The sequence below is a fragment of the Protopterus annectens genome, chromosome 10.part0, assembly GCF_019279795.1.
Source record: "Protopterus annectens isolate FY-2018-M chromosome 10.part0, PAN1.0, whole genome shotgun sequence".
Taxonomy (NCBI): Eukaryota; Metazoa; Chordata; order Ceratodontiformes; family Protopteridae; genus Protopterus; species Protopterus annectens.
In genome coordinates, this window is record NC_056744.1 from 36,949,712 (window position 1) to 36,976,496 (window position 26,785).

At 43.4% G+C, this 26,785-nt stretch overlaps 1 protein-coding gene across 1 annotated transcript in view; it reads left to right on the forward strand.

The window, feature by feature from the left end:
• Positions 1 to 26,785, forward strand: part of LRRC59 (leucine rich repeat containing 59) — a 455,953-nt gene that overhangs the window by 117,339 nt on the left and 311,829 nt on the right. The window contains exon 4 of the mRNA XM_044084993.1: positions 7,171 to 7,329. Coding sequence (XP_043940928.1) covers positions 7,171 to 7,329 — 159 coding nt within the window. The remainder of the gene's footprint in view (positions 1 to 7,170; positions 7,330 to 26,785) is intronic.

Here is a 26,785-nt window from a genome sequence, read left to right on the forward strand (position 1 = left end):
GTCTTCAAAAAACATCTTTACTTTATATTTGTTTAGTTGTACCATGTGCTTCTCTGAATATTTTTGCAAGACACTGTTGTATGGTTGTGATCTCAAAAAGTCTAGGTCTTCCTTCAGGTCCACAGATATTTTAAGTGTTATTTCATTTAACAACCCAGGAGGATGAGCTTGGAACTCTGTCCTGAAAGTTTGAAGAAGGTGGATCAGCTTCTGTTTAGATGTGAAACTCGTATGTACAGTAGTGGTAGATCTACATAATAATCCCAGTCCATTTTCAACATACCCGTCGTTTCTTCCCCAGCTTTGAGCAGATGAGGAGGTCTTGGGGATGTATTCTTGTGGTACAGATTGTATGCAACTGTGTATTTCTTGTTCAAGTGTCGCATTATATCTAACGAACTAGTGAATAATGCAATGCATTGTGGGTAAATGAGGAAACTTAAGCATGGGAAAGTTTCAAGTGTTGAAGTGACTCAGGCCTGTGGTCTAAGTCCTGAAGGTTTGAAGAAAATAATTAGTATCATTTAGATCTACTGTTATGGTAAGTACAGGGTTTTAAGTTTGTTATGGTAAGCACATACATTTTTGTTTATGTAGAACTACAGCATTACCAGAGTTAATAAAATTGGTATGTTGAAATTAAATCATGATGCAGCTATAAAGTCATTTTATCTCCTGTTGAAAAATTCTGTAAAATGTAAGCATTCTTAAGAGTATCATCTATTTCTAAGGGATCTAGTATATATTCAGAAGTATTCGTAGTAGCTCTGTGTGTAAACTTCATGCAGAGAATGGCAGTTGCCCAGTTGTGAAAATAGTTGGTCATATCGTGTACAGTTAGATTTATGCATTGCCAGAAACCATGCTTAATTAGCCGTTTTATGATCAATGCTCTGCCATTGTTAACTGAAATGGTGAAAAATTAATAAAAAAGTAAATAAAATCTAAAGTAGTAGTTCTAAGCTCAGTTGTAAAGCCATGCTACCAGACTTTAGAATATTTGATCTGAAGTGGTTAACTTCATTTGTCTGCAACCTGTGGGTATCTGATCCGACCTCGGATCCGAGCCGGCAGCTTTACCTAGCTAAAGATCCAAGCTCCTAGCTCCTCCCCTACCCATAATCCCCTGCAACACATCCCACATCCTCACATCTAGTTTGCCGCGGCTTTCAGCAACTTCTAGAGACGAGCTCTTGGCGTGGGTGAGAGATTTCAAGTTTATAAAAAAACTTTAAAATCACTTTTTTCTTAACTTTTTCTGTGTGTGTGTACTTGGTTTAGCCCCCTTTACCGTCTAGTACTCTTATTTTAACTTTTTTGTGGTAAATTCTCTTCAAATTTATTTTCACCCTCCCCCTAGTGTGTGTGCGTGTGTTTGTGTGTGTGTGTGTGTGTGTGTGTGTGTGTGTGTGTGTGTGTGTGTGTGTGTGTGTAGTGTTATGGCTGAAGGGCCTAAAGCCATTTTTTCTAAATGCACTGAGTGTGGTCATAAGCTGTCCCCAGCAGATGGCCACACTCAGTGCGTTATTTGTGTGGGGGTGGCCCATTTATCCGCCAGCTGCCAGGTCTGTGCAGCTTTCAACCCCCAGGCCATCAGGGATGGGAGGAACAAGCTAATCCTGGCGGGATTGTTACCCCCGGATTCTTCTTCCTCCTCTCCCTCTAAGGCACCGGTCGCGGCTGCGGTTTCTGTGCCTTCTGATCCTCCTCCCTTGTTGGGGACTCAAACTCCCTCTGTTGCTCAAGGTGAGGGGGACTGTTCTTCCTCTTCTAAGGAGAAGAAGAGAGACAAGGACCGGCATAGGCACAAAAGGCGGGCTGAGTCTCATCCCTCGGCCCCGCCAGCTAAAGCAGCTAGTCCCACTAAGAGGGTCTCTGGTTCTCCTCATTCTTGGCTCTGCTCTCCTTGCTTTTCCCCAGAGCTAGAAGAGGAGTACCGGTCTCCCTCGAGGTCTTCGAGGCGGCCCTCCAGGCCCGCCTCTGCAACCTCCTCCAGATCCACCAAAAGCTTGACCGATGCTGATTTGGACCGGATGATGCGTCGTTTCTTGCAGGCTCAAATGCAGATGGGGGTGCTCCAAGCCCCCCCCCTCCGGGGGGGGCTTGGCCCCTTTCTTCACCCCGATCACTCCTTCTCCGACCCAGTATCGGGTTTTGGGTCTTCGGATCCATGCCATTTCAGACCCGGGGATCCGTCGGCACCGATAGTCTTGGTTACTTCGACGCCGACTATGCCCTCGAGCATGTCAGATCCGAGCTCTCAGGGCCGAGAGCCGAGCGTCGGATCTGTGGGGGTAACGGTGTCTTCGGCGCCGTTTAGGTCAGAGCACACTTCCTTCTCGGGTCCGACTGCTTCGGCTCCTACGCCGATCCCTGCATCGGCGCCGAGGGGGCTGCTCTCGGAGCCAAGGGAGAGTGGTTCACCCTCGGCGTTTGTAGTGGAGAGGGTGCTGTCGAGGACTTCCAGATCCTTGGTCTGGGCTACGGATCCATCAGTCACCCCTGCGCATTTGGGCCTGTCCTCTGTCATCCGGCCACATGTACAGCCTGCATCGGCGCTCCAGTTGGTTCCCTTAGAGGAACAGGACCCCGTGGGTGAGCCCTCCTCAGATAGCCCCACCGAGGAGGTTCCTCACAAATGGAAGTGCAAAAGGATGCACCTGGACTCCCCTGAGTCCCTGACAGAGGACACAGATTTGGAGGAAGGGGAAGGTTCCCCAAGGTCACCCCCTGAGTATGTCTCCTTTGGAGACATCATGGAAATGTTGCGAATCAGAGGAGGGTGGTCTGCCCAAAAACCTTCCTCTGAGTCTGTGTTTCTGGATGCGTTCGATGCAGGCCCATCTACTTCTTGGGTGTCCCCCCGGCTGATCCCCTGGTGGACTTAATTACTACCACGGCTTGGAAGGAGCCGGACACCGTGGAGCCGATTCCCAGAAGGCCAGACAAGGTACTTAGTCCCTCTTCTGATAGGATGGCTTGGTCTAAAGGTTCTCCAGTGGATGCCATGGTGGTGGTGGCTGCCACCAAGAAGGAACTAGCGCAGGAGAGTTCCTTGGTCCACCCTCCAGATAAGGAATCTCGGACGTTGGACCGCTTTGGAAAGCGGATGTTTGCTTCGGCTACCTTCTCTGCGAGGGCGCTAAACTGTATGGCGCACGTTATCAGGCTCCAGTGAGACTTGATTAAGGAATACGCTGGAGCCCCCCCCCCCTGGAGTCCATGGCGGCCGAGGACAAGCACATCTTCTCGACTCCCATGGCCACTCTGAAGTCTATTACTAATACATCTATGCGGCTACTCTCCCATGCTACGGAGGGAGCGGATAGAGCCAGCGGAGCAGGCATCGCTCTGTGGCGCCATGCCTGGCTCTGCCTTTGCGGTTTTGCGGAACCCTTCAAGGCGTCCTTCGCTAACATGCCCTTTGACGGTTCTACGCTTTTTGGCAAGACTGTCCGCAACACGCTGGTCCAAAGCGAAAAGGACGGAAAGACGCTGTCTACCGTCGAGATCCGCTTCTCTAATCCCCAACGGTCCTTCTCCAGGAACCAGAGGGGACAAAAGAAGATGTGGTTCTGGAAATCACAGCAGTCTCATCCCGCTTCGGACCCCTCATCCTTCAGAGGCAGAGGAGGACAAGGTGGACGCCGGCCCAGAGGCAGAGGGGGGCCGAGGAATTTCGGGTCCCGAAAATCTTTCTCTGAGAGGCCCGCGCAACAGCCCTGGGGCCCCGGGGGTGTCTGTTGGAGCACCTCCAAAATTGGGAGTCCATTACTACGGATCGATGGGTGCTGAGAGTTATATCCAGAGGTTACTCCCTCCTATGAAACGCCTCCCCAATGTCCCACCCGATCAAAAGAAGGCGGCAGCTTCGGAAATTTCGAAGCTGTTAGAGAAAAGGGCCATCCAACCCGTTCCCCCAGGCCAGTCCGGATTGGGAAATTACTCCAGGTTCTTTTTAGTGCCAAAAAAGACGGAACTGAGGCCTATCCTAGACCTCTCATCTCTAAACCTCTTCATTCCTAAGGAGAACTTTCGGATGGTCACCCTGCAATCTATTCTCCCCTTTCTTCGGGAGAACGACTGGATGTGCGCCATAGACCTCAAGGATGCGTACTACCACATTCTTATGGACAGACAATCCAGGAGGTTCCTCCGCTTTCGGCTGGGAGCCAGTCATTTTCAGTTCAGGGCTCTTCCGTTCAGCCTCTCCTCAGCCCCCAGGGTGTTCACCAAAGTCATGGCGGTGGTCGCAGCCCACCTGAGACTTCAGGGCATTCGGGTCTTTCCATACCTGGACGACTGGCTCCTCACCGCCTCCACCAGGCATCAGCTCTGCTGGGCCACTGATTATACCCTGGCTCTTACTCAGCATCTAGGTATTACTGTGAACCTTCAAAAATCATTCCTTCATCCTGTGCAGGTTCTGGAATTTATAGTGGCCAAAATAGATACCCGTCACTCCAAGGCCTTTCTAACAACAGACAGGTTGCGCAATTTGTCTCTTCGTGTTTTGGCAATTCTCCAGTTCTCAGCCCCACCTGCGGAATTAGTCCTGAGAGCTTTGGGTTCCATGGCGGCAGACATCGGTCTGTCACCTTTTGCGCGCCTGCGTATGAGAATCCTACAATGGACTCTTCAGGTCCAATGGTCACTGTTGCTGCACCCCTTGAGCACCCCGATTCCCCTGAGCAGGGTTTGCAAGGACTCCCTTCTCTGGTGGCTGCACTCTCAGGAGCTACGAGAGGGGAGACCGTTTGTCATGCCTCAGCCCCAAGCCAAGTTGACCATGGACGCTTCTCGCCTCGGGTGGGGGGGGGCATGCTATGGGCAGAACCGTCCAGGGCACGTGGACTCCCTCAGAGACCATTCTGCATATCAATGTCCTGGAGATGAGGGCGGTGCTTTTGGCGTTGCAAGCCCTACAAGACCTTCTTCCTCCGGGAATTATTGCAATTCAGTCAGACAACATGGCTGTAGTCTGGTACATCACCAAACGGGGGAACCAGATCTTATCCCCTTTGCCGAGAGGCCATGAGAGTCTGGGAATGGGCGATATCCACCAACCGCTTTCTGGTAGCAACGCACATTCCGGGCCGGACCAACATCCTAGCGGACAGACTAAGTCACCTGATCCTCACACCGTACGAGTGGTCTCTAAACCAGTTGGTAGCGCAACAGATCTTCCTCAAATGGGGTCTACCTTGCTGCAATCTCTTTGCTTCCCCGGCAAACACAAAGTGCAGCAAATATTTCTCTCTAATTCCCCCAATAGGGGAGAGCCCTAGAGATGCTCTGGTTCATGCTTGGCCCCCCGGTCTCCTTTATGCTTATCCCCCGCTTCCACTCATGACGAAATTCCTGCAGAAAGCTCATCGGTTGGGGAACAAAATAATCCTCATAGCCCCATTCTGGCCTCGCCAGATCTGGTTCCCGTACCTGCGGTCTCACAGTCTAGTTCCTCCTTGGATCTTAGATCCCATCCCGGATTTAATTTCTCACCCTGCGGGATTACAACCCCCAAATCTGGGCGACCTCAAGCTCACGGCTTGGTTGATCAGTTCCGCTGATAGCAAGGACTCCCGGTATCTCGTCACCAGTTAAAGCCATTCTGGTAGCAGCACACAAACCTTCTACCAGAAGGATCTACGGTAGTAAATGGAAACGCTTTTCCATTTGGGCCAAAGACAGGGGCTTGGATCCCTTTACTGTCCCTATTCCGATGATTCTTGAATTTCTGTCCCATATCTTTCATCAGGGAGCCAGTGTATCTACGGTTAAAGTACAGTTGGCAGCCATCTCCCACTTTCATGTTGGAGATGAGGTAGGATCACTGGCTTCCACCAGAATTTGCAAAACTTTTCTAAAAAGTGCTTTCCTGTTAAAACCGCCAGTTAAGTCTGCGGTTCCACCATGGGACTTACTGGTCCTGCAGGCTTTGACAGGCCCTCCTTTCGAACCGGCCGCGTCAGCTCAGTTAAAAATTTTTATTTTTGAAAACAGCCTTCCTGGTTGCAATAACTTAGGCCAGGAGAGTGTCTGAGCTTCAAGCTCTCTGTATGAAACCCCCTTTATCTAATTTTTCATAAGGACAGAGTTTCTCTCAGGACTAATTCTTCTTTCCTCCCTAAAGTAGCCTCTGAGTCGAATATTAATCAGTCTATTAATCTGCCAGTGTTCTTTCCCAATTTCCAGAACAAAGGGGAATACACACTGCACAAATTGGATGTGCATAGACGATGCGTTTTTATCTGCACAGGACAGCAACTAACCATAAGTCTGATCAATTGTTGTGTCCTTTGCCAAGTCTTCTTTAGGCAAGCCTATTACCAAAGTGACATTTGCTAACTGGATTTCACAATGAATCATCCAAGCCTATTTAGCTTTGAACAAACCGGTTCCTGTGGGAATCCATGCGCATTCAACCCGATCCATAGCTACCTCTGCTGCGTTCTGGTCTAGAGTCCCTATAGATGACATATGTTCAGCAGCTACTTGGTCCTCCTCTCATAATTCATTTCCCATTATAAATTGGATTTAATTTCCAGGAGTAGGGCTTCCTTTGGCTCCATGGTGCTCCAGAATATTCTTCCTTGAGGGCCGCCCAAGGTTTTCTAGGTAGCTGGGGACTCTGTCCCACAGGTTGCAGACCAAATGAAGTCAACCACTTCAGATAAAGAAGTTATGTACTCACCATAACGTTCCATCTGAGTGGGTAACTTCATTTGTCTGCAACCGACCCCCCCCCCCCCTCCATTCCCCCTAACCAGTTTTGTGCTTCTTAACCAGGAAAGGATTATCCATTCTGTTAGGCAGTAGGTTACTGGCCTCTTTCGAGGGTCTTGTGGAGTCCCTATAGGCAAACCCGATCTGAGGATGGGGGATGTGGTGCAGGGGATTATGGGTAGGGGAGGAGCTAGGAGCTCAGATCTTTAGCTAGGTAAAGCTGCCGGCTCGGATCCAATGTCCACAGGTTGCAGACAAATGAAGTTACCCACTCAGATGGAACGTTATGGTGAGTACATAACTTCTTTTTAGCAACTGTCTCATTTTAAGGGTCAGGTCAAGTCTTAGCAGTCTTCTTTGTCAATGTAAAAAGATAAATGTTTGAGTATTTTTTTTCTTTTTCTTTCTCTCCTTTACTGTACCTTTCCTCAACATTCAAACTAGCCAGATTTCTGCACTCTGACACATCTGGTGAAACTGGATCTCAGCAAGAACCAGCTCCAGCAACTGCCTCAAGACTTTGGACATCTTGTCAATCTGCAACATCTGGACCTGCTGAGCAACAAGCTGGTGATGCTGCCGGTCAGCTTTGCAGATCTTAAGGTATGTAACGGTACTTATGCTTGGTACCTTGATTCAAATGTGACACCCCCCCCCCCCCCCATGGACCATTTACATTCTTTTTTGATGGTTTCTCATTATTTAAAACAGTATTACAAATTTACTGGTACTGTCTATTTATTCATTCACATAACTTAAAACAGTGATAATTTAATTATGTGTTTTTGCATTAGAAATCCCAGATTTGGTTTGGGATCCAGATTTGTGCAGCCTTAGTTTAGCCATTAGTGGTAGTGGTGGTGGCAATGCGTGATGACTCCGGTAGTAGCAGTTGATATTTCTTTCCTTTTAGCTAATCAGCAGTTACGTTTGCATGCATTTAAAATTTGAAAATCCCAAAGAAAGAGGCTTAGTCTTTGAAACAAGCAGGATAGTGGCTGTAGAGCTGTTTATCAACTGAAACGGACCATCCTTTAACCCTATAACAGTATAAAGAAAAATTTAAAACTATTCCCTTTTGCAAACAACTTTGCTTTTCCATGACGTTCCATGTCTAACACCTCTTTTATTCATTTAGGGGGAAAAAATTGGGCTACAGTGGTACATTCTGAGCCATGACCAGAGCAGTAGTGCATAAAATATGTATATATTACAAGAAAAGCATGTAGAATGAAAGCAAAATGTAGAGCCTTTTACAGAAAAAAAATTAGCCAGTGTTCATGAGCGCTAAACAAAAGTATTCCTTAGACAGAAATATCTGCTGCAAAAGCTTATTAGATGGAAATTAAGTAAAATGAAAACAGCACTAGAAGATATTCACAAAATAACATATCACATTGTTTTTTAAAACTAATGTTGGGATGTGAGTAATGTAAACCTAATAAAGCTAATGTTGGGATGTGAGTAATGTAAACCTAATAAAGCCTATTTGCAAATAGCCAGTATAGCTAACAGACCAAGTGGGCAAAATGCTAGCAGAAATGCCTGAATTAAAAAAAAAATGTAAGGAAAAGCAATGTTTATGGGAACTTTTTTGACACTCTTGATATTTGGTGATGTATGCACAAGCACAGGACTGTGATTCCTACACCTAATATTAACAAATGACAGTAACCCTCTTTGGGCTCATTGGAAAGGTCAACGTTTGTTGTAAACAATAAAGACAACAAGAACTCCTTCTTCCACACAAAATAGAACAACTCTGTCCCCAACAAAATTTACCGACTGTGAAATAAAGGGCACAAGCAGAAAGTTAATCTTTTTATTTTCTTCTAGCGCTTCGGTGTTTCCACCTTCAAGGAATATCAAACATTGAAAATGCAAAATACATGTTCTTATATAGAAACTTCTAATTAGTAACACACACCCTGTTTCAATTAAAAAATTATACAATTATATAATAAAATCCTGTCTTAAAGTAGACATTTCCAATTAAGCTCATTATTGAGCCCTGTGGGTGTCATAGTTTTATACTTTAAAATAAAAATGCTTTCTTTATACAGCAACCTTTGTTTCAAAACACTTTCATCATCAAATAAACATTTCACACTTTCCAAAACAGTGCCTTTTAATAAAGACACATCACCATTATGAAATGTATTAAAATGTGAAGCAATTATTTTATTTTCTCTCTTATTTTTCACATCCCTAACGTGTTCCATGAACCTAATACGGAATTCTCTCTTTGTCTCCCCTATATAGTAAAGTTCACAAGGACACTTAAGTGCATAAATTACCCCTTTACTTCTGCATGTATAAACCTCCCTAGGCTCAAATTTTATTCCATTTATACTATTAAATGTTTTGACAATATTTGTACAAATACTACATCTGTTACAACTAATTGTTCCCAAATTCATAACCCTCTTAGGTATACCTATTTTAGGCATTTGAAACTTTCCACCATGTCTTTGAGATTTCTACCCCTTTTAAATGAGAAAAGCGGTTTATTCGGAAGAATACCTGCCAGAACTCTATCCTCTAGCAAACACTTCCAATAGTATTCTATAAGAGATTTAACTTCCTCACTCTTCACATTATACACTGAAACATAGTAAAGTGTATCTCTTCCTTCCTGTCTATTCTCATAGATACTTCTGGTATGAAACTCGTTCCTTCTAATACACAAAGGAACATCCTTTTTCATACCCTTTTCCTTATTTAGTTTCACCAGTGCTTGATTCAAAATACTCGGTGCATAACCCCTCTGTAAAAACATACAATTTGTTGCCTCCAATTCCTTTTCCAAAATGTTTGATTCACTACACAATCTCGACACACGGACCAATTCACCATAAGGTAAAGCCTCTAACACATGAGGAGGGTGACAACTTGAAGCATGTAGATACTGGTTACCATCCACAAACTTCCTATGTATTTTAAAAGAAATATTCCCTTTTTCTGTGCCTTCCAAAATAAGGTCCAAAAATATCATCCTATTACCTTTCTGGAGTCCGTCAAATGCCAGACCAAAAGGATTCTTATGTATATCTGACATAAATTTGTCTACCTGCTCTATGCCACCTTCACAAATAAAAATCAAATCGTCGATATAACGAAAATAAAATTGTACATACCTTTTAATAAAATCTAAATTAAATAAAAATTTCTTTTCAAAAAGAGACATAAAGAGGTTCGCATACATAGGGGCAAATGCTGCCCCTATTGCTGTACCCTGTTTTTGTCTATATAATACATTGTCAGAATGAAAATAATTATTCTTTAAACAAAAATCTATCATTTCGACAACAAAACATGTTAAAGGGTTATCTTCCAAGAAAAACTTGATAGCCTCTAAACCATCCCTATGCCGGATGGAAGTATATAGGCTTTTTACATCAACCACAATCCAATACATCTCTTTTGTCCATGCCAAAGAGGAAACTTTATTTAAAAAATCTACACTATTTTTAATATAAGCCGGGGATCTAATAACATAAGGTAATAAAATCTCATGTAATACCAACCCGACATTATGTAAAAAAATAATTACATGCAGAAATAATAGGTCTACCTGGTGGTTCAACCATACTTTTGTGCACTTTGGGCAGACAAAAAAAAAACAGCTATTTCACTTTTACAACTGGACAATTTGTCTCTAACATCCCTTTCTGTAAAGTATCCCAATCTAGCACTCCTATCCAATATTTTTCTATATTCACTTATTGCATATTCATATTTACTTTTAATGCATTTCTCATATACCTCAGTATTATTCAGGTGATCCATGCACATATTATAATACTGTAATGCATTCATAACAACTATCTTATTACCTTTGTCTGAAGGTTTGATAACTATATCAGTTCTATCACTCAGTTCTTTCAAAGCATACCATTCTTTTAAAGTTAAATTGTAAGAAACTTCACTTTTATTTATCATTATATTGTCACAAATATTCTCACAACCAAATCCCAACATAGAACCAAATTGAATAATACGTTGGTTGACAAAAGGTGGTATGAATTTATTAGATGAAGGGATGTGAGAAACATCAATTTTACAATAAGCATTATATGTATTGCTATCTATATTTTCATCACAGGAAAAAAAGCTGTCCTCAGATTCACTAATTAGGGAAGTATCCTCCGAATTATTAAAGCCCATGGAATTCTTGGAAAAATGATAATTCAAATGAATTTTCCTAACAAATCTAAAAACTTCCTGCTTAACTATATGTCCTCTAGGTAACACAGTCGGTACAAATTTAAGGCCTAAGGCCAACACAGACATCTGTTCTTGTGTTAATACACATTGAGGTAAATTTAAGATTATATTCGGTTCAGTACATACCTTATTTTCTGAACCTCTTATTGAATTGTTGTCCATTCCCTGGTCCCTGCTGAAAGTCCGCGTGGTAACCCCTAACCGAGTTACCGGCGTGTGTCTCAAAGTTTCTGTTACATTTTTGTCCTTGCTGCTGCTGCTGTTGTCGATTTGTAGAAAGACTCACTTTGATTCCGAAATGTCTGCACAAAAGACGCCGGCTGTTGTGGCTGGTGTAATTCTGAAAACTCGACGCTTGCATCCGAACGATTCTCCTCTCCCGATGAAATGAAGGAAGAAGAAGGCGTGCTCTTAAACCTTACGCGCTGACGTTTCCCTCGATTACCAGCCTTCCGATTGGAGGAATACGTAAAAGCCGTTCCTGCCTCATAATCGTTGATGTCCTGCGAAAGCTTTGATTTCTTTTGTTGAATTATTTCAGCTTCTAATAAAAGCAACTTCTCATTGGTTTTATCCAAAAAAGCTTTCATATTATTGGGATTAACAGAGTCACCTATGGTCTCTGATAACAAAGCCAACTCCTGTTTTAGTTTCTGATGTTTCAACTGATCTCTCTCCAGCAAAATATGCAGCCACTCAATGACACATTTGTGAGCAGATTTGAACCATCTATCTTTGAATTGCTTATCCAAATAGCAGTTCAAATCAAAAGGTGTACTGGGGTTTTTAACAAATCTTAACCCCTTAGGTGTAATATCGAGGTCAATATATCTCTGTAGCCCCAATATATTGAAATGAGTTTTTGTCTCTCTCTCCAACAACTTCTCATATTTTTGACAAAGTTCTCTTATGTCCGAAGGTATACCATGAAACTTTTGTCCCACAGAGTTAAAAGGATCACAAACTCTCTTAGTCCTTTCTTTAAGATATAAATCAAAAATATGGGTAGTACCCATATTCCCATGTCGATTATCCATGGATGAACCAGGAGCTGGTAAGGAACCATTGAAATAATGTTCAATAGTTCTATGAGAACCTAACTGTCCATTAGGTCCCCCTGTTGCACCTGATGGAAGTGCCGGATCCTCTCGAAACACCCGAGGTACATCCAGGTTGGGGTCAGAAGCCATACCCAACTATAAAGACAACAAGAACTCCTTCTTCCACACAAAATAGAACAACTCTGTCCCCAACAAAATTCACCGACTGTGAAATAAAGGGCACAAGCAGAAAGTTAATCTTTTTATTTTCTTCTAGCGCTTCGGTGTTTCCACCTTCAAGGAATATCCAACATTGAAAATGCAAAATACATGTTCTTATATAGAAACTTCTAATTAATAACACACACCCAACTTTCTGCTTGTGCCCTTTATTTCACAGTCGGTGAATTTTGTTGGGGACAGAGTTGTTCTAGTTTGTTGTAAACAAGTTGCACACTGTGTGATCTCCACACTGTGCATCAGTCACTTCCAGCCAGATGATTATAGACTAGCAAATCTGGTTTAAACTACATACCTGTGCCTGAAATCTGTTTTGCATACTAAACATTAGATATGTCTCATGATAAATTAGTTGATGTGGTAGTTTCCCCCGTCCTAAAATTAATTTAAAACCATCGCACTGGACTTAAGTATCTAGTAGCTCATTCTCATTTTTTGTCTTTCTTAGCTCCTCGTGTGTTGGTGGCAGTACCCCAGTGTGAACCTTCACTGGAAAGGTTGCCTGTAGGCTTAGCAGAGGTTTGGATAACCTCCGCATTAGAAGAGAAACATTAAAAGTGCTGGCTTGTTGAGGGATTTTGTACGCTTTAGGCAATCCCATTGCATACTGTAATGATACTTTCATTTCTGGGTGTGTGCAGGGGTTAGAAAGGGGCGATCGCCACCTGCAGTGTGATGTCACCAAGCTTGACCATTCTTGAAGGCCAGCTTATGACTGTCTCTTTTCTCCAGTAGAGTGTAGTACTTGCTGTTGCTCCTTCTGAGAGAAGATAAGCTTCTTCGTTCCTCCCTGTTCCATATTGCTTCTCATACACCAATGGTCATCTGGGTTTAGTTTCATCCCTCAACTTGATGGATTCAACTCAACTGTATTCCAAAACTTTGTAGTAATAATACATTTGTGTAAAGACAGTGAAGCAGTAGGGTTGGGGATTCGGTTTAGATCTAAACGAACACTTTAAAGGGAACTAGTAGATGGATATTGGTAACTTAGACTTTGGAAATTTCTGGTAGAATCTTGTAAATATTTCTTCGTTGCTACATCATTAAATTGCAGTGTTGGTTGTGCATATGAATAATAGTATGATTTTTCTTTAGCTTTGAAGTTCTCCCAGCTTATACACTTTCTCATGTACTTCACATAACGTATTCAAAATATTCTATTAATATGGGGGTTTAGAATTGTATCAGTACGTTGAAATTATTGTGATACATTTATTATCCCTAACGGTTGTAAGTGTATCATCTGCTTATAGCTTGATGGGTGATGCTGTTAATGATGAAGCATTTTTATGGCCACCATCTGCGATTGTAAGGATCAAATGTATATTCAGAAGTTTGATACCATTTTTCCTAAATGCATTATAATTCTAATCTGTATAGCTTTAAAATGTTTAATTCTTCCTGTTTTCACCAGGGATGTTGTGTGTAACAATGTCCTGGAACTGTTTTCCTTGTATTTCCAATAAAAAAAATTATTTTGTTTGGATAAACTAGTACATGACATATAAGTGAAATATGAAGCATTTTTTTCTTTTAATTGTTTCTAGCTCTTGTCCCCCTGCATTGAGATGGTGTTCATTCGTTTCAGAAATTGTATATCTGATGATGTCCTTTTTCCTTCTTCCTCACTATTGGGTTGTGGAACTGACCCTCAGATTTCTTCCACTTTGATCCTAGTCTGCAACTCCTGCATCTACCCACAATGCTGTACTATCTCTGTATCTTCCTCAGATCTCCTTTGCCACCTGTCTGGTGCAACGTGGATTCCTGGTCTCAAATTAAGTGACAATACATCTAGTGCTTTTTTGCAATATTATACTTATTTTCCCTTATTTTTATTTCTTGTCTTGTTTGCGATAGTCTCCTCCCCTCCCTTTCAGGTTTCACAGGTGTTGGGGACATTCATGGAGTTAATTTTAAAGAACAACTTTATAACCATCGAAAACCAGTTGTTTAGGCAAAAAACAGGTGTTGCAGTGGAGGCAGCTTGTGCCCCCCCCCCTTTTGCAAATATTGTACTGACACAGTGGGAAGTAACCACAGTATTCGACTCGGAAGTATTTCAGTTATGCAAATTTTATGGGCGGTGCCTTGATGATATTCTTATTTTTTTGGGAAGGTACTTGGGAACAGCTTGATGAATTTTTCATTTTCTTAAATTCAAGTACCCAATTCCTTATATTTACTATGGAGACATTGTACATTTTTTGGACATCTCTATATGGAAAGACAGAGATGACCAGACTTTTATCTCCTCTCTCTATAGAAAAACAATTTATTCTAATGCATTGTTGCACTTTGAAAGCTGCCATCCTGTACACCAGAAAAGATCTTTGGTGAAGGGCCAATGTGTACGGTTGGCGCGGATGGTGAGTGATAATATTTTTTTGAGAGAGAGGAATACTCTGAGAGATATGCTTGTCAGGAGAGGTTATGCTGTTGAGTTTATTGATCTGATATTTGAAGAAGTCACTAGGAAAAGACATGAAGGGTATTTTGTCCCTTTACTAGGAGCACTTAATGAGGGAGGCAGATTGATTGACAATGCTATTATACTGGATAACAATATGGGGAAGTTTTTTACTAAACCCATGGTGTTAATCATATAACCATAGCAACCCCCTGTTTTATGATATGAAGGAGATTATTAGTAAGAACTGGGCATTATCTGGCATTGAGAAAGCCCCCCCCCCCCCAATCTTCCTCAAATATTCTAAGTATAAAAAATTTATTGGAAAGGAACACATCAACATATAATAGAGGTCAAATGAGAAAATGTGGGCCTTGCCCACAATGCCAGTTTATTATCGAGGATGAAGTTGGTTATATCAAGGGGTATGGGAAAGTGCCTCTTAAACATAGGTTGAATTGTCAAAGCAAAAACATAGTATATGTAGCTATTTGTTAAAGCTGTGGTCATTTTTATATAGGTAAGACCATTAATAGCCTTAAACGTATTTATCAACATCTCTATGATATTCAAAAAGGTAATATGAATAATGCTTTAGCAAAACATATTCATGACTTCCCCAATCATCAGTTTAAGTTTTGTGCAATGGAAGAAGTGGGGAACAATGCAAGAGGGGACCAATTGAATTATTTCTGGAGTATAGGGAGCTGTTGTGGCAACTGAGATGTGATGCCACTAATCCACCTAGACTTAACGATATGATCGCCATTTCTAATTCTTTGAAGTTAATAGCAGAATTTCATGCTTAACATTCGTTAGGGTAATTCGTGGCAATAACTTGGTACTTGTTCCTACTCTAGCATGATGTTATGTGATTGAGTGAAGCACATAATACTGTGTTAAATGTTTTCTATATATACATCTACATATGATGATTCGTTTTTTACTTACATGTATATAACTGTTTGCAAGGGTTATTTATATTTATGAGGGGTACTATAGTTTTTAATGTGCTGTTGTTAAATTTAGATAAATGGGTATATATAAAAAAAGGGGGGTTTCTATGGAGTATTTTTAATGAACATTCAATTATTTATTTGAATGAATCATGTGACCTTGTATTTAACATAAAAGGAAGTTGTTTTACATGGCAGTGTGTTGTTCTGAGGAAGTCTAAGGGTGTACTGCCGACGAAAGTGCAAAATAAATTCAGTCTACATCTGCCGGTTATTCTTTCATGTTTTTGTTTTATAGGTGTTTGGGACTAGTTTGTGTTTGCCCTTCCTTCCTGCTTCTACCTCCACACGGTTGACATTTCTGCATTCTGCATTTCTTTTTTATTTCACTAAGTCAGATATATTAAAAAAAAAAAGTTATTCTCTTGTGATTTATCAGTAGTTAATAGTGTTTTTTGTAGTGTGGTATTACTGTGCTGTTTGTGTTGAATCTATAGTTGTAGGCATAGTTAAAAATTTTCCACTTATACCATGTCCTAGAAGCCTACAGGTTTCCAGTGCTGCTCTGAATGTGGGCATAACATCCCCCATTCTGATGTGCATAGCAAGTGTGTGTATTGTTTAGGGCCAGATCACCTGTGGTCAGACTGTCATATTTGCAAGGATTCAACCCCTGAGCCATTGCTGACTGCAAGAGCAAACTTCCTGAAAGGTCTGTTGGCTGCTTCAGAATCATCTTTGAGGGCTTAGACCCCATCAGCTAGCCTTACTGAGTCTAGTGAGCCGAGGAAATGCTCCCGTAAGACTTTCAGAGCTTCATTGGAGACTCCAGCCAAGGCTTGAAGGTCTCTTATCCAAATTTGGCAGATCCAAGACCTACGTCTGCCCCTTCGGATCTGACAGGCACCTCTCACGTGACTGCCTATCCTAGGCCAACAACTTCTACCTCAGATTAGAGTGTTAGGACCCGAATGCCAGAGCTCGCCATCAGGGCAGTTTCCCTAACACTGCCCTTGAAACTGCTCCAAACCCCATCCATATACTCCAGACCTACTTTGGTTGGTTTCTGTAAGTCCTCTAGGAGTCTTTCGAGTGTAGACATGGACAGGATGCTGCAGAGGTTTCTCAAAACGCTGATCCAGATGGGGTTTTTGTCGGCTCCTTTCCCAGTCAAATCAGTGAGTGTTCCCGCTGCTATGATCCAGTCTTCTCCAATCCGACCAGTGACTTCAGATTCCAGGATCCTAGGTTCCTGAGAGAGTCGGCTTCAGATTCCAGGAAACTTCCCTCCTCAACTCCTCTAGCTACCCTGACTAGCTCTGTTCTGAGATTTTTGGATCCGAGTGGGTCTCTGATCTGAGAAGTCAGTGTCTGATCCGAGGGGTAGGGGTTCAGTTCCAACTTTTTCAGACCTGTCCCCTGCCTCTCAGTGCTTTGGCCCTCGACAGCTTGGGTCTGATCCTGTCTGGAGACCGTGGATCCGGGGTGATTCCCATCCATGCTTCTTTGGCTGCCTCGGCTTCAAGGGAGGTGGAGGGAGTTTTTCCTTGTCCATCGGCCTTCCAAATTGTGGAAAGGGCTTTCTCTGCTCACAGAGATCCAAGCTCTTTTGCCTCAAATCCTCCCTGTTCTCCTTCACTGGATCAGGGTGCTGACCCCATCATCCCTGTCCAGGGTCAGCCTGCCTCAAGGAGCCTCCCAAGGAAGCCCCCTTTTCTTCCAATACCTTCCCTGAACACCCCACAGAGGAGGTTCCTTGGAAGAAGCATGCAGAAGGAGGCACATTGACTCCCCAGTGTAGTCTGTCACAGAGGAGATGGACTTTGATGAGAGAGAATTGATCCCCTTTGGAGACATCTTGGAGATCCTTAAGCAGAAAGGTGGTTGGTCAGCCCAGCCTCCTCCTCCTGAGGAGTCTGTGTTCCTGGATGCTGTTGATGTGGGCCCATCTACATCTTGGGTGACCCCCCCCCCCCCGACGGACGACCTTATTGACTTAAATCTCTCGCCGGGCTTGGAAGGAGCTGGACATTATCGAACTAGTCCCCAAATGCCCAGATAGATTTTTGGTTTCCCCCAAAGACAGACTTCATTGGTCCATGGATGTCCCTTTTGATGCCATTGTTATAGCTGCAGCCATCATGAAGGAGCTGGCCGAACAGAGCTCTTCTGCCAAACAGGTAGTCTCGAGCAGTGGACAGGTTTGTTAAGCACATTTACACCTCAGCTAGGTTCATGCTAAGATCATTAAATTACTTGGCACATTTCACTCGTTTGCAGAGAGATTTGGTCCAGGAGCTGTCCATCCTGCAGGGACCATGACGGACAAGGACTACAAGAAAGTATCTCCCCAGTTGGCTACTCTTGCTTCTATGTCCATCTCTTCCATGAGGCTCATCTCCTATTCAGCTGAGGGTACCCCAGGGGCGGCCAGCTCAGTTATTGCGGCTTAAAAGACTTGCCTGGATGAGGCTTGTGATTTCATGGAACCCATTAAAGCATCCTTTGTCAATGTCCCTTTTGATGGCTCCTCCTTGTTTGGAACATCTGTCAAAGAAACTCTTACCCACAGCGGGCAGGAAGGAAAGACTTTTTCTGCCATTGAGAGAGTTTTCTTCCCCTCAGCACACTTTCTTCAGAAATCAGCGAGATGACAAGAAGACTTGGTTTTGAGAAACTCAAGGCTCTTTTCAGGATCAATGCAGGGACTCTTACTTTAGAGGCAGAGGAGGAAGTTTCAATGGTTGACACCACCCCAGAGGCAGAGGGAGTCCACAGAATCAAGACTTCAGAGAACCTTTCTCTGACGAGCCCTGTCAGTGCCCCTAAGAGCTGCCAGACTGTTTTGTCTCTGGAGGTAGTCAGGGGTCATTGTTCCCTACAAGCTAGATGCCTGGGCCAATCTGATCACAAATCCCTGGGTGCTAAGCATAATATCCAGATGTTATTACGTTCCCTTTTCCCTTCCACCTCCAGTGGAACAAAAACTTCTTGACGTATCACTCAGTCACAGGGAGCATGCAGTACTGGAATTCAAAAATTACTGCAAAAAGAGTCATCCAAGAGGTCCCAACCAAACAAAGAGGGTTCGGAACTTACTCGCACTTCTTTTTAATGCCAAAGAAAATGGGGGACCCAAGACCCATCTTAGATCTGAGCAATCTAAATCCACATGTAAAGAAGTCAAAGTTTGGATGGTTATGGTTCAGTCCGTCCTACCACTGTTACCCAAGGTAGATTGGATGTGCTCGTTAGACCTTCAGGATACGTACTATCACATAAAAATAGACAGATGCTCCAGAAGTCATTTGTGCGTCAGGCTGGGAGTCGGTCATTACCAGTTCAGAGCTCTGCCCTTTGGACTCACCACAGCCCCCCAGAGTGTTTACCAAATGGATGGCAGTAGTGGCATCTCACCTGAGGCTAAAAGGTTTCCAGGTGTTTCCATATTTGGACGACTGGCTTCTCACTGTTTCCAACCCGGCATCAACTACTTCAGGCCAGGGACTGTTTGTTCCAGACCTTCAGCTACCTGGGCATTACCATAAACCTTGCCAAATTGAACATCTCCCCAGTTCAGAGTTTGGAATTTATCTTTGTGGTCCTGAATACAACACACCAGATAGCTTCTTTGACTCCTCATCACATAGCATCCTTGAGACACAATGTACAGAAGATAATTTCTTTACTGTCTCCCTCAGCGAGATTGATACTGATAGCAAAGTTCTTTATGCGAGTCCTCCAGTGGACTTTGGCTGTTCCGTGGTGTGGTCTGTTCTTTACCAACAGCTGTCTGTTCCTTATCAGGTTGACTCTGGTTTACAGACCACCTCTTCAGTGGTGGATTAATTCAGATAATCTGTTCCTAGGCAGACCATTCCTTCTCCCACCCCACGGCCACAGTGATCGCAGCTGCTTCCCAGTTGTGGTGGGAGAGCATTTCAAGGGAAAAATGGTCCAAGGCACGTGGTCTTCCTCAGAGGTCAGATTGCGTAGCAATGTCTTAGAGATGAAAGTAGATGTTCTTCGTGTTTCACTGTTGCAGTCATTACATTTGGGTAATCCTGCTGGCAGGTTGCCCTCAGCCGGCCTGAATTCCAAAGTCTTGGGTCCTGCGTCAGCTGCTGTCGCCCCTTCCCTGACGTCAGGTCGTCAGGGGTATAAAAGAAGCAGCCCACGCCATCTTCTTCAGTCTTTCTTGCCGTGCGGTGCCCGAAGCAGAAGAAGTTCGTAAGTGCCGGTCGGCCGACTCCTGAGATTTTCGTATTTGAGTTTCAGATCCGAAGTCTTCAATAAAGCTAAGTACCCCGTTGGGAACACTTTTTTCTTGCTCCAAACCGATGTCAGAAAAATGTAATAATTGTATTTCTTGTGGGAAGCAAATACCTCATAAGGATTTTCATTCTTACTGTATTCCTTGCCTAGGCCCTGATCACAACGTTTCTGGTTGTCGGTTTTGTGCTAGATTTAACCAACGTACTATTAAGCGTCTGTATGATTTTGCTTTAAACTTTTTTGGATGCCAATTTAATTATCCTGAAATGTCGTCAGATAGCCATCCGACTACCGGAGTTTACAAAAAATGCAAAGAAAAGGGTGGAGAAAAACAACCGAGGCCCAAAACCGGCGACGAAGCTTCTAAGCCAGTCGCCGGTTCTCAGTGAGACATTTTCGCAGCCCCAGACGCCCGCTACTTTAGAGTCGCAGGCCGCTACCGACTCCCACGTGGAGTCAGCCATGCCGCTGGATACTGAAGGTATTGGAGCCTCAGATGCTAATCCCTCAGATGGGTCCGGAGCTGCTGAGCAGGTACCGGCTTCTGAGGGTGTATTCAGACCTAAACATCTTTACATTAAAACGACTTCGGCTTCAAAGGCAAAGACTAAAGCACCTTCTAAAGCAAGGAAACAAACTCAAGAGCCATGGGACCGTCCTCTATGCCCAAAAAACAGATGCTCAAAATGGCCGAAGACTTGATTACCTTGATCAGGGGTTCCCATCCCCCTCTTGATAAGAGGCCTAGGCAAGACACTGACTATGAATCTTCAGATCAGGTTTCTATTTCTTCTGATTCCTCTTCTGATCAGGAATATTCTCTTCCCTCCATGAGGATTCTGATGCTGAAGAATCTATACCTTCAGCATCTCCTCCTGTGGACTATTCCTTTGGGGAAACCTTGCACACCATGAGGGAACATTTCCACTGGGAGAGCCAAGATTTTTCAGAATCTAAAAAGAGGCTCCAGGATTTTCTTTTACTACCTCAGCATAGGCCTCTAGCCATTCCACCTCTGTTAGACATTGTAGATGATGTGTTTTCGGAGTATAGTCTGACCCCTGACTCCTTACCCCCAGCTCCTGTTAAGCCTGACCGATATTACAGGGTTCCTGACTCGCACAAATTTATTTTTAAAAACCCTGCTGCTGACCCAGAAACTATTTCACAGGGTCCAAAGGGAGTTAAGGCTTCCACTGCAAAAAATCCAACCCCCTCTGACAGATTCAAGGGCACTGGATAGATGGGGAAAAAAGGTTTACACCTCTGCAACTTTGGCTATAAGGGCCTTAAACTGTCAATATCATATGCTTAAGAATCAGCAACATGTCATGGGATTTCTGAAACAGAAAATGTTGTTAAATTCTGAATGTGCAGAAAACAAGGAAATGCAGGATTTATTGTATGCAGCAGAACAAGTTGGAAAACATACTTTGCAATGTGGTTTTGATTCTTTGGAGGCCTCATGCAGGGCTGCAGTTACAGGTTCTGTAATTAGGAGGCATGTTTGGTTAAAGGAACAAAATCTGCCTGATCATGTTAAAGTTAAATTACTAGATGCACCTTTACAGCATGATACTTTGGTGTTAAGGCAGAAGAGGTGTTAAAGAAAATGGAGGACAAAGCTAAATCTATGCAAACTGTCAAAGATTTTTTACAAGTACAGCCACCTAGGTTTAGTAGACACTGGCCTACAAAAAAATTGGTCCTTTCCTTTGTCAGACAGACCTCAAAGGGGCAGACCCAGACACCCTAGGGGCAGATCCCAGGCGCAAGGTCCTTATAGGCCCAAGCAATGGGGTGCTTCTACCTCCAAAGCTGGAGAAGATAGATCACAAACATACAGAAAACAGTCCCAGTGACTTCCCCCTGCCTGCACCAAGCACTTATCTTCTGGCAGCACCCTTAGGGGGACAATTAGCACTTTTTGCTCAAAATTGGCACATCATAACCCAGGACAAGTGGGTTCTAAACATAGTGTCACAAGGCTTCAGGTTCCATTTCCATACTCTACCAAAGGCAAACGGCTGGCCAGATTTGCCAAAAAATCAATGGGTAGAGGCACAAAAACAAGTCTCATCCCTCATGGACATGGGGGCCATTCAACAAGTACCAGAGCAAGAGCAGGGACAAGGATTTTACTCAAGACTGTTCTTAGTACCCAGAAAGGACAAGGCCTGGAGGCCGATTCTGGACCTATCTATTTTGAACACTTTCCTGGATATTCCAAAATTCAAAATGTTGACTTTGCAGCAGCTTCTGCCCATGCTGGGCAAGAATGCTTGGCTTGTGACTTTAGACCTAAAAAGAGGCATACCTGCATGTTCCAATCAGACAATCATGCAGAAGATGCCCAAGATTTAAGGCTGGTTCAATGCATTACCAATTCTCTGCAATGTCCTTTGGCTTATCTGCTGCGCCCAGGGTCTTTACAAAGTGCCTGGCACCAGTAATTGTATTCTGCAAACAAAGAGGAATACAAATATATCCTTACTTGGACGACTGTCTCATTCAAGCAGAGAACAAGGACATTCTTCTTCAACATCTGGCGTTTGTCAAAAGACTTCTAACATGCCTAGGGTATACAGTCAACAAAAAGAAATCAAAACTAGTACCCTTACAAGAGATAACACTCCCCGGTGCAAGCTTGAATACAACTGCCCAGATGGCTTATCTCACGCCAGACAAACAAAGGCAACTGACTACCTATTTCAAAATGTTGGCAGCAAAGGCCCAGTTATCTGCAAGAAAAATTCTGCAGGCTTTGGGCTTCATGGCATCCTGCATCCTACTAATTCCATATGCAAGACTGCATATGAGGAAACTTCAGTGGTACCTAAAAGGTGTTTGGTCTCAACATTGCCACAGCCTGGAAACTCATTGCTCTCATTCCCTGCCTGCAACAGGAGTTTCGATGGTGGGCAAAGGCTTGTCACCATAACAAGGGACAGCCATTCACATTACCCCCAGCCAGGCAGATACTAACAACGGATGTGTCCGACTATGCCAGGGAGCCCACATGGCAGGAAGATGCATTCAGGGCACATGGGCCTCAAATCAAATGCATCTACATATCAATCAAAAAGAGATATTAGCTGTTCAAAATGCCCTGACAGCCGTCAAGGACCTACTTCATCCGGAACAACTACTGATAGACAGACACCACCACAGTCCTGTGGTATATAAACAAGCAGGGGGGCACACATTCTTACCCCCTTTGCAGACTAGCCATGACCTTGTGGGACACAGCTTTGACTTACCAAGTACATCTCCAGGCACAATTCTTGCCAGGAAAGGAAACTACTCTGGCAGACGAACTAAGCAGAAACCTCCTGGATCCCCACGAGTGGAAGCTGGATCCACAAGTCTTCAGCATGATAACAAGGAAATGGGAATGTCCGGACATGGATCTATTTGCCTCCCCTCTCCGTTACCAACTAGAAAGATTCTGCACAAGGACTTATCACAGACAAGCATGGAAAGTGGACGCCCTATCTTTCAGCTGGAAAAGCCTATCAGTATATGCCTTTCCTCCACTGCCTCTCCTCCCCAAAGTGCTCCTAAAGGTCAGACAGGAGAAGGCAAAGATGATACTGATTGCCTCAGACTGACCATGCCAGAACTGGTATCCAATACTAAGAAACTTATCTCTATACCCAGCTTGGACCTTACCTCAAATACCTCAACTACTGTCCCAGCAAAACAATCAGATCATGCACAGCCAACTCAGGACATTAAACTTGGCAGTATGGCGGATAATGTAGTTATACAAAAAACACTTCTCATTAAAGCTGTGATGGATGTCATTCTGGACGCCAGAAGGCATAGTACTAGAAAGTCTTATGCTGGAAAATGGAAGAGATTCTGTGTCTGGAACCAGGCACAAGGAACTGATGCAGCGGTACCAAATATACCTCAGATTTTGCAATACTTAACTGAGATGCTGGACAAAGGCCTATCTTTTTCATCAATTAAAATTCATGCCTCGGCCATTTCGGCCCATTACAATACAGAGCCACCACTTTTTTTCTCACCCTTTATTAAGGCAGTACCTCAGAGGAGCCAAAAATGTAAGGCCCCCAAGGAGACTACCAATACCTACATGGGACCTCAACTATGTCTTGGAAAAGCTCACCCTGCCTCCTTTTGAGCCAGCCGCTACTACTGATATGAAGTTTTTATCGTGGAAAACAGCTCTGCTCTTAGCAATTACTTCTGCAAGATGAGTTTCAGAGCTACAGGCGCTCATGGCCGTGGAACCTTTCATCATTTTTCATCCAGACAGGGTCTCCCTGAGGAATAAACCCAACATTTATGCCTAAAGTAGTGTCCAGTGTGGCTCTTCCAAGCCATCCATCTGACAACCTTTTACCCAAATGCACAGAACAAGGGAGAGAGAATTCTGCATTCTTTGGACGTACACAGACCGCTTAAATTCTACCTGGACAGAAACAAAACTTTCAGGAAGACAGAGCAATTACTAGTGGCATATGCTGCAGGATCACAAGGAAAACCTATCTCAAAGCAGACTATTTCTAAGTGGTTAGTCCACTGCATTTGTTTCTGTTACACCATAGCAAGCCAGTGCCTAAGGGCATTAGGCCTCATTCCACCAGAGCTGCAGCCACCTCAGCAGCCTTTCTCAGAAGAGTACCAACCACAGACATTTTAGAGGCGGCTACTTGGAGTTCAGTGCACACCTTTACAAAGCATTACCATCTGCCACTTTACTCTAAATCCAGGGCAGGCTATGCCACTGCAGTTCTGCAGGGCCTCATAGCCACTCCTACTGCTGTCTAGTTCCAGCCTCCCAACCATAGCTTTGGGACTCTACCCAAATGTAATGATTGCAACAGAGAAACACGAAGAACATAGTACAGTTGTGTACACTTACCATAAATGTAGATGTTAGTGTATTCACTGTTGCAGTCCAGGTTACCCACCCGCCTTCCCCCTTTTTTCTTTTCGATCTTATCTTTCCTTCTCTGATTTATACTACCTATGTGGTGTATTTGCTTATAGATGAAGGTAAAATTTATATTGGTGTATTTCTGAATATATATATATATATATATATATCTATATATATATATATATATATCTATATATATATATATATATATCTATATATATATATAAGTTTGGCGTTGGCTGCTTCTTTTATACCCCTGACAACCTGACGTCAGGGAAGGGGCGACAGTAGCCAACGCAGGACCCAAGACTTTGGAATTCAGGCCGGCTGAGGGCAACCTGCGAGCAGGTTTACCCAAATGTAATGACTGCAATAGTGAATACACTCAAACATCTGCATTTATGATAAGTGTATACAACTGTACTTTCATCTAATGTTGCAATCTTTTCTGAACAGCCTCCCCTGTAGGGTGATTGTAATACACTCTGACAACATGTCAGTAGTCTGGTCTATCAACAAGCAAGGAGAAACCCATTCTTACCCTGTTATGCAATGAGGGTCTGGGAATGGGCGATACATTCAGACCGCTTTCTAGTTGCAACACGTATACCGGGGAAATCCAGCATTCTAGCAGACAGACTCAGCAGGTCCATTCTGACCCCTCCCAAGTGGTCCCTCAGTCAGTCAGTGGCGGATCTGATTTTTGACTGTTGGGCCCAACATTGCTGTGACCTCTTTGCATCCCCCCAAAACAAGTGCAGCAAGTAGTTCACTCTGACCCCCCCGGGGGTCCCGAGGGATGCTCCAGCTCACGATTGGCCCTCCGGCCTCCTTTCTTGCTCCCCTCTATCATTGATCCCTAAGTTTCTGCAGAAAGCCAGATGGCTGAAAGAGTTCACTGATCCTCATTGCCCCCTACTGGCCTCATCAGATATGATTCCCCTTTCTCTGGTCTCACCTGAAATATCCCCCATGTATTCTGGAGCCCAGACAGGACCTCCTCTCTCACCCTTCAGGGATTTAACACTCCAATCTACTCACTATCAAATTGACAGCTTGGTATCTCCAATTCCAATAATTCTACAAAGGTCCAGGCTTGCTTCCCCTGTTCAAGATATAGAAGCTTTTTGAGAAGCTAAAACTACTAAAGTGTATCAAAGCAAATGGAAAAGGGCTTCCAAAGAGAATACTGACTCTGTTTCTCAGTCCCAGTTTCAGCCATCATTCTCTTCCATACTTTTCTTTTCAAGGAAGAAGCTAGTTTTTCCACTATAAAACTTCAACTGGCAGCCATTTCAAATTTTCATGCTGGAGATGATTCTTGACTCCCTTGCAATGTCTAAATTATGCAAAGTCTTCATGAAAGGGATTTTTATGCTTAGACCTCCAATAAAGGATCCTAATGTGCCATGGGATATGAGTGTTATTCTTCAAGGACGAACTCAAAAACCTTTTGAACCAGCTAATGATTGTGAAATTAAAATTCCTTTTGTGGAAAACCATTTTGTTTGTAGCTGTTCAGCAAGAAGAATATCCGAGCTTCAGGTCTTATCATCGAAATCACCTTACATCATTTTTCACAAAGGTAGAGTTTCTATGCATACCAATCCATCCTTTATCCCTAAGGTAGCCACAGAGACCAATATTAACCAGTCTATACAACAGAGCGAATATATTTTGCATCTGTTCGATGTTCATAGGCAACAGTTCTACCTTCATAGAATAAAACAGTGCAGAACGTATGACTAGCTATTTGTTTTTTTTCTTACATAACTGACTATGTCGAGCAGTTTCTAAAGTCATGTTGGCTAAGTGGATTACTGACCTGTATATTGCTCATTTATTCAAAAAATGGATTGAAATTACTGCGTCCTCCTAAGGCCCATTCCACCGGATCTATGGCTACATCATCAGTTTTCTCCTTCAAAGCTTCGATTCATGATATTTATGCTGCAGCCACTTGGTCAAAGACTTGTATCTTTGTGACACATTGCAA